This window comes from Rhincodon typus, chromosome 17 (assembly GCF_021869965.1).
Source record: "Rhincodon typus isolate 14 chromosome 17, sRhiTyp1.1, whole genome shotgun sequence".
Taxonomy (NCBI): Eukaryota; Metazoa; Chordata; class Chondrichthyes; order Orectolobiformes; family Rhincodontidae; genus Rhincodon; species Rhincodon typus.
Genome location: NC_063348.1, coordinates 12447929 through 12457080, shown reverse-complemented (window position 1 = coordinate 12457080; position 9152 = coordinate 12447929). Strand labels below are relative to the sequence as shown.

The 9152-nt window shown below is 35.5% G+C and overlaps 1 protein-coding gene across 6 annotated transcripts in view; it reads right to left on the bottom strand.

Moving 5' to 3' along the window:
• Positions 1-9152, bottom strand: part of prdm11 (PR domain containing 11) — a 153046-nt gene that overhangs the window by 100873 nt on the left and 43021 nt on the right. For all 6 annotated transcript variants that reach the window (XM_048606844.1, XM_020511733.2, XM_048606846.1 and 3 more), the window contains 2 exons: positions 8137-8204; positions 6328-6515 (listed from right to left, as the gene is read on the bottom strand). In XM_048606844.1, the coding sequence (XP_048462801.1) occupies positions 6328-6515; positions 8137-8204 (256 nt within the window). The remainder of the gene's footprint in view (positions 1-6327; positions 6516-8136; positions 8205-9152) is intronic.

The window sequence follows — 9152 nt, the reverse complement described above, 5'->3', positions numbered from 1 at the left end:
CGCTTGGCCTGCTGTGTTCATCCAGCTCTACACCTTGTTATCTCAGATTCTCCAGCATCTGCAGTTCCTACTATCCATAGTGTTGGAGACTATTAAGTGACAGGTTGGCATATGGAGCATACTTTAAGGGAGTAAACCGTTATTCACTCTGATAAAATAACAAAGTTCATTATTTTTAAAGACATCAAATTCTAACATTTTGATATTCAGAGGAAGTTGGGCTTACCCATAATGACACATTGCACTTCATTGCGAAGAGGTTTAAATGCAATCTCCAAGAAGTCTTGCTACAATGGTAGATTTTGGTGAGGCCAAGTTTGGAGCAATGTGTACAATTTGAGCTTCATAACCTACATTGGAGGCTGTATAGCAAAAGATCACTAAAATTGGTTCCTGGGATGTGACGGTTTTTCTATGATCAGAGGCTAAATATACTGAATCAGTATTCTCTAGAACTTAGGAGAATGAGAGGTGATCTAATTGAAACATATGAGATTCTGAAAGTGTTTGACAGGGTTGACTTGTGCTTCACCAACATTTTTTCCTGCTGTGATCACATGTTTATGCTTCACACTTAGAATAGCTCCAGAGTGAAAACTGGGGAGGAAGAGCAGGAGAGCTGTGGACCAGGCTGGGATCAAAAGAGAGTGAAAGCAAGCTCACAAAACAAAAATGCACAACCATTTTGTAGGCCTGCTGGAATCTATTGGGTCTCAGAGTTCACTGGATTGGGTCAAACCCACTGGCACAATTTTTTTGCGTACCTTTAAAAGGGGCGTTGCAGCTGACCCCAGGATTATCAAATCATTGCTGCCTTGGAGCTTGTGGCTGCCATGCACACGTGCTTTTGCTTTTTTTCTAAATTACATACAGTTTCAAAAGTCATGAACCAACTATGTTTTGTTTTTGTTATTATCAAAAGTTATCACACGGCTAGGTGTGTGAACTCTCTCACAATAAAACTGTCATTGCACTGTCATTCAAACTTCAAGCAATGCTGGTGGAATATTTCACTGCAGCTTCAAGGAACAACACAGTTTATTTTAGCGATAGCTATATTTGACAGGATTACAATATCTTCTAAACACAAAGTACATTATGGTCTCAAACACGCTCCCAGACATGACTTTTTCAAAAGAAAAATCATTTTCTTCAAACTTTGTTAATTTTCTAAGGCTTTCTTAAAGTACTTTAACACTTCATAAATGTTGGCACTTATGTTAATTTTGTGGTATAAAGTCATGAAAGTCTAACGTGTTTTTTATTTATCCATTGTGTACTGTGGTATGATTTTAAAAACAATAAAATTGACAGTATATGCAAACTACAAAAGAGAATATATTTACAATGCAAAACTGAAAACAGTGCATCATTTTGATGATACACATAAGACAAGCATGACAAATGAAAATGATCAACAAGCTGGATCCGTACAAAAGCATGCTGCGCTATTGTACAATAAAAAGAATTTCCTGCAACCATAAGCATCTATATTTAATACAAATGATAAAGCCATGAGAATGAAAATGATTCACAAATGTTGCAAGTCACTGAATGCTTTTCAGAAAAACCATGTTCATGTTTATTTTCACACTAATAAAAAATAAGTACGGATTATTTTACAAGAGATCCTATAAGGAGGATCTAATTTCACAACAATAGAATTTCCTTCAATCTACAATGTCACAGTCAGAACGCTGAAAATTCGATTTACAAAACATTAAACACAAAATTCTCTCTGCACTTCAAATCAGCATCTTACTTCATTTGCATTGTCTAAGTTACACATACAATTGATGTAGTATTTTGTTACATGTACAAATGAATCAATTTAAAAAAAAAGTTAAGAACTGCAATACAAAAAAGAGCTGCAATCTATACATACAGGCTGAATCCATCTTTATGGTATAGCATGAGATTTCATTTGCGGTTTTCAAAATATACATGTTCTTCCATTATTAATCATTTCGAGTATTCAAGTGAGATTAAATTGATACAGAAGTAGGAGAACATTTCTTAATGCACAGTATTGCCTGAGAAAGTATTCAATGTTTTTCTCATGCTGAAATGAATTGAATGCCACAAAGTTGCTGCATTAGGATGTAGGCACAAATTAAACTTGACACAGTAAATCAAGTCTTGTCATTTCATGTCAAGGTATTCACTTAAAGACTTGATAAGTGTTAGTTGCCACCAATCAACTTCTCAATCACTGAAAATTAATTTTAAAAAATGTGGTGTTGCTCCTTCTATGTAATTTTAGGGATGATAGCTTTGGACAGCTCAGATCATTAAATTATGAATGCTTGCAACTTTACAGCAAGGCTGAACACAACTCATTACCGTCAATACTTTTGACATTTTTAAAGCAAATAAATAAATAAATTCAGTATATTTAAACCTTCTCAAATCCCTTAATCCTTGATGCTCCCTTATAAAAACAAACATTCTACTCATAGGCCCACATCAAAGACAACTAATCCATTAATAACATCTTGGAAATGTTAATCAAACTGCATTTACAGACTCTAAGACACCATTATAGTAATAGGTTGTGGGAGCAGGTAAGCATTAATAATACTAGTTCTCAGGCTTATGTCAACCAACAGCTATTGAAACTGCAGGTACTTTTTTGAACTTAAATATTAATGCTTTTTCAAGTTTATGAAATGTCACCTTTTACCTTAATCCCACAGTTACGTTCTAATTCTTACTTCACTGTCCACAAAATTATTAAAAAGGGAGGATACTTAAGTAAATACTTCCTGGTATTTTTTGCTGAAGAGAATTCTTCCATGTGAGTGGCTGCTTAGCAAGCCTGATTACATCATTATTTCTGGACAGTGGTGATCTCCTACAGTTGGTATCAGACTCAAATTAACATTGGGAAAAATGAAATCAGCTCCACAGATTGCAAGATCTTGTGAGCAGCTTCCTTCACAGTCTTAGGGGAGTGCCATTTTCACCACGACTACAAAATCTGGGCAGAATTGAAGTGATTACCATGACACCATGAATAATATTATATACGGTGTTCTTTTCCTACTGTGAAACATGAATGTATGTGTTTAACTTTTCATCAGTAGCCACTTTGATCAATGTGATTCATGCCATATACAGCTAAGATAACAACAGGTAGTTTATGCTCAAAATACTAAATTACAAGGTTCAGTCACAGTTCATTTTTATAGATAGTGAATATTTCATTGGAAAACTTAAGAGACTTATTTAATTCCCAAATTATTCATTGACCCACTTTGACAGACATTCAAAATCTGTACTAGTTATACAACCAGCAACTACTGAGGCAATCCAAATTACTCAAAAGCTCTTCTAAACAAGGCCCTTATCCTGAGAAGATAAAGTCCTTTGAAGGATTTGAGACAATTTCTCTTCATCTTTTCTACTTAGAAGTCCCTCTTTAATTACGAATGATATGTGATTCAGTGGGCCAGGCAGGAACCCATATTCAGTGCTGCTACTATTGCCAAAATTCTGAGATTTACTTAGACCTGCAATCACCAGGAATAGAGTTTCCAGTCATCATAGATCAAACATTATACTGCCCAAAGTGTTCCATATTATTAATATGATTCAGAAAGACTAGTATGGAAATATCACTCTGGTGGAGTACAGAGTATTCCTCTGTGAGTAAATATAAATTAATGGAATATCTTTCAAATGGAAATTAAGGAACACTTTTTACTCTGCATGTGATGTACACTTTAACAAGGACAAGTGGCTGATATTAGATCATAAAACGCAGGCACAGAAGCAGGCCATTCAGCCCATTGAGTCTGCTCTGTCATGAAATGAAATCATGGCTAATCCTCAACTAAATTCCTACCTTTTTCCCATAAATCTTGATTCTCTTATGATTAAAAATCTGTCTATCTCAGCCTTGAATATAATTAACAACCCATTCCTGACAGCCATCTGTGTTAAAGAATTGCACAGACTCTCAACACTCTAAGAGAAGAAATTCTTCCCCATCTGTCTTAAATGGGTGAACGCTTCTTCTGACATTATGCCCTTTAGTCCGAAAGTCTCACACAAGTGGAAACAATCTTTCCAGATCTACCCTGTCAATCCCCTAAGAGTCTTGTATGTTTCAATAAGATTGCCTCTCATTCTTCTAAACTCCAATGACTACAGGCCTAACCTACTTAACCTGTCCTCAGAAAACAGTCCCTCCATACCTTATATCAGCCGAGTGAACATTCTCTGCACTGCCTCCAATGCCAGTATATCGTTCCTTAAATAATGATGTCATTTTCTACAGTCTTTCTTTAAGTAATATTCAGTTTCTCTATTCTTCCTGCAAAAATGCATAACCTCATAATTTTCTACATTATATTCTATCTGCTAAGTTTTTGCCAACTTGCCTAATCTGTCTGTCGCTGCAGACCATCACCTTCACACTTGCCTTCTCACCTATTTTTTGACATCTGCAACATTAGCTTTATGCATTCACTTTCCTCATCCAAGTCATTCATAAAAAGTCACTATAGTTTTACTAGGCCATACGACTGCTCTCTCATTAGAGTCAGAGAGACAACTGGTGGTGGTTTAACTTGAGGGTCTGCACACCTCAGGGAAGGGGAAGAGGTAGAGAAGAACAGTCTTCATTGTAACCTCAGCTGGTATGGGAATTGAACCCACACTGTTGGTGTCACTCTGCATCACAAATCAGTCATCCAATATATATTGTAAAAGACAAAGTGAAAAATGAGGAAAAACAATTCCATTATCTAATCTATAACAAGAGAAACTAATCATTAAAATACACTAGTCAACAACTGTACTATATTATCAGAACATTTCTGAATAATAATGTCAGAAATTTATTCAATTCTATACGTAATTAGTAGTAAAGGTACTTCATTAAACTTCATCGCTGCATAGAATAACAATTCTTGCTTTTTTGAATAAATTTTGAAGTAAATTCTGAGTTTAAAATAGTCTTTGAAAGTGATAATAATCTTTCAAATAATGGAATTATTTGTCTTTTGTCTGAGCTGAGAAATAGATATAACGTCTTCATTTGCAATTTCTGAACCTGGAAATCTTGTTACATGTGCAATCTCAAGAACAACAACCCTTTAAATGATTGTGCCACACATCAAGTGCTCATATCATGTGCAACTGATTACTATTTGCACCAATATCATTTATGTAAAAGTAACTTCAAAATTTTTAATGCAACTTTCTACTTTGGCGTACAAAGCAGAACCATCTCTTCCCCACTTTAATTTGCCTGCCACATCGGCACAGACTATGAAGCAGCTTTCTGCTAAGCCAAAACTAACAGTGTAAAACCACAAGGCTATCTCAGAGATACAATAAAAATCATTTGTAAAGTTCAGTAACTGTATGGTATAAAACAAGATATATGACGGTATGTCATGTTGCAAGGTAAATACTCTCTACAGGATTGAGTTTCCAAACTTGCTTATTGTCTGGACTTGAATTACAAGCCTTGCATCATTCATCAGTTTTCAATAAACCAGAATCTATTTTATATGCTTTCATAAGTGCACTTGTTACATCAGTTTTAACAGCCTTCAATATCTGAGTAGCACTATGATATTTTCAGCCTTCAGTCACAGCAGATGCCTTCAATTAAAATATGCGCCTTTCCTGCCTCAACACCACACAACTTGTATGAACTTGTACAATAACCATAGCAATGTTTATTAAAAAAAAAACATTAGCAGTACCTAAACCCACTATCCTGAATTTTTCAATAGCACACATCTGCTTAAAAATTTAGTCTGAACAATTAATACAAAAACCAATTTATTCTCAGGGGCAACCCTATTGCATACTGTCATACATGAATCAGGATCATAGCACAAGAGGGAATATGTTTCATTTTGGACTGAACCCAGAGCCCGAATCAAGGTTTTACCAAACAGCATTCATATGACTGAAAGAATCACCAATTCCTTTGCATTAAGGAGGAGTTCAAATTTTATAATTTTAATATCATACAACTGACATACTGTAAATAAAAGTCTAAGTTATTTTACTGAATACCTACAGAATCTGACACTGAAGTCAATAGTTAGTAAATCACATTGAACTTTGCTTTGCTGCAATAACTAATATCACAATTTTTCTGGGTTGAGTCACTTCGAGTGTGTAAACCAAGGTTCACGGTAAACCATTTTTAAACCAATTTTGAATTATGATTCCTATCCATCAAAGCTAGAAATTATTATTAGTAAAAAAAAGCATATTTCAGCAGTACTAATCCATCAAATCATGATCCATACTATCAATTCCAACCACTCATGCTTATTTTTAATTGCATAAAGCACTTACCAGTTAGTAGATTTCTGTCCACAGTGTCCTGTGTGGTTGCGTGGAGGCGTTTCATGTAATCATCACTGTACCAAACTCGCAGCCTCTCGCCAGGGCGAATATCCCTACACACTCGAAAATAAATCTTCTCATTATGCTGGAATGCCATGAGGTTCTGTTCATTTTCTTCTCTTGATATAACCACATACCTTCAACAAATCAATAAATTAAAAATGCGCAGTGGGCACTTATAGTGCATATACTCTCATAATAAATATGATTATGTCCAAGTTTTGGCAAAGTGGGTGGACTTTCTTCTGACCATGAGGTTTCCTCAATTCAACCTGAATGACAGTACTTCATATGGAAACAACATATATATATGTACTTGTGAATAAATTGAACAGTAGCATTGGAAATAGTTATGGAATTGTTTGGACATACACCAAAAAAAATCACATCAATAAAAAGCTGAAAACTTAAAGGATAATTAATTTATTTTTAAAAATCTAAAACTTTATCATTGTAAAAGGAGATCAAGTCTGTTCCGTTCTCACTCTTGTTTCATAACGTATGATAATCTGAGCATTTGTTTTGCAATGATTTAAGATGGCCCCAGCTTGGTACAATCACTTCTGGCCCTAGAGTACAGAGTATGTCATCATCTCACTACAAATTGTACGTGCTCAATTTCCCAAAAGGAAGATGAAAATATACCAAGTGCTTCTTTTATGGCAATGATTTAGAAAAGAAATTTGCATAGTTAGATTCAGGTCAAAATTCCCTCCTCTCCCCGCACTGTTTTAAATACAAAGCTTATTAGATTGTTATATTTTGAGATTGTTTCTTTAACTGATGACAAAATGGAGGAATGAAAGAGTCATGTGACTTGTGCATTCCAATCAACCTTGAAGCATGTCATTTCTTAAAGAGGCCCCCAATTTAACTTACTAAGAAGAATGTGCAAGATATTCACAACATCAGATAATTCTGATTGTTGGTAGATTAGTCGTTTTCAGGTCTCAAAGAGGATTGTCTGGAAATGTAATCAGTTATATTTAACTTAAATTACTGTTTTAATTTTAAGACAGAATATAGTTGCGGGTTTAAAGGATTCACATTTCTACCTGGTTACATGGCCTTTAAGATTCAATTTGTCATGGGAATGGGCTTTGAAAGGGAGAAACCTATAGGAAATTATTATAAGATTAGATTGCAGGTTTCATTAGATATCCCTGACCCTCACAGACATGGTCTGTCTGAAAGAATCTGAGAGAGGGGGGGCAGACAGACAACCAATCTCTCTTGTTCATCACACAAACTGCAAGTGGGAAACTCATACTCTCATTCAGGAGTCCAAGTTGGTGAGAATTTAAACAAGGTTGGAGGATTCACTTAGCTTTAACTAAAGGGAGGAATCCCCAGAAAATCCCTTACCAGAAACATCAGTTCATAAATAAGAAGTTAACTAGCTAGAAATGAGAAAAGGAGCAAGCCAGCAGGAGCTGAGAACAGGTCTGGACTGGTTCTTGGAGAGTCATATGCCCTCAAGAGACAAATTAATTATAACTGTAGAGTGCGACTTTTTGTTAATTTTGTAAGTTAACCTTTCTGTGTGTTACAGCCCAAGTTGCTTAAGGAATAGCAATTAGACAACATTGTTTTTGGTTTGATTATTAGAGTAATGTCTTAAAACTAGAAATACTGAATGTAATCCTTTCAGTCATTCACTAGAAATTTAAATATCTTTTTAAAAGTTATCAATCAGTCTCTATGGGGATTGTAACACTACACTTAACCTCAAAGATTTTATCAGAGTTCCTGACTTACCTCATCCAATTGGCTTTGGTCTCATCTGTGCCATCAATTGACTTGTATGTGTTATTCTTGCCGAGTATCTGAATTAACAAAGAAGTCACAGTGAGAAAAGAAAAAGATGATTTGATCAATACACAGGTGCAGTTCCAGCTTGCAAAACGAAAGGCCTACAGGGAACTAATCATCTGCAACTTTAAACAAATTTTCCCTTGTTGTTTTAAACTGTTTAAAAATATTCTATGGAAATAAAACAGTAAAAAGTACAGAAGCCAAAATGTCAATTCTTTCCAGTTAAACAAATTAAAGACACCAGAAAAAAATATGAATGACACTGAACAGTTAAAATACAAACATTTTTGTCAATTATCATGTTCTCCTTAAGATGAACTGTAAGGATGAGGAATGCTATATAGTCTAAAAATGTGAACAGGTGATTTGGCCCTCCAGCCTTATTCCATCTTTCATTTAAACTATAGATCATCTGTATCTTAACCTCATCCAGTCATCTTGATAACCGTAATCCTTAACAATATCACATTGCAAAAATCTATCAAATTCAGCTGTTATTTTCAATTGATCTCCTCAGCTTCACCTTTTTTGGCAGAAAGGTGTTCCAGATTTGGAACTCATCTCTAAAACTGTGCGACCTAGGTCTCGACTCCCTCCTTTGTAACTGGATCCTCGACTTCCTGACCCATAGACTGGAATCAGTGAGAATAGGCGACAACACCTCCTCCACCATAATCCTCAGCACCGTTGCCCAGGAAGGCTGCGTTCTCAGCCCCCTACTATATTCCTTATGCACTCACTGTGTGGCCTAATTCCGCCCCAACTCCATTTACAAGCTTGCTGATAACACCACCATTATAGGTCAGATCTCGAACAACGATGCGATTGAGTATAGGAAAGAGATTGAATGCTTAGCAGCGTGGTGTAAAGACAACGATCTCTCCATCAATGTCAACAAAACAAAGGAGATGGTCATTGACTTCAAGAAACAGAGTGGAGGGCACACCCCTGTCTGCAAT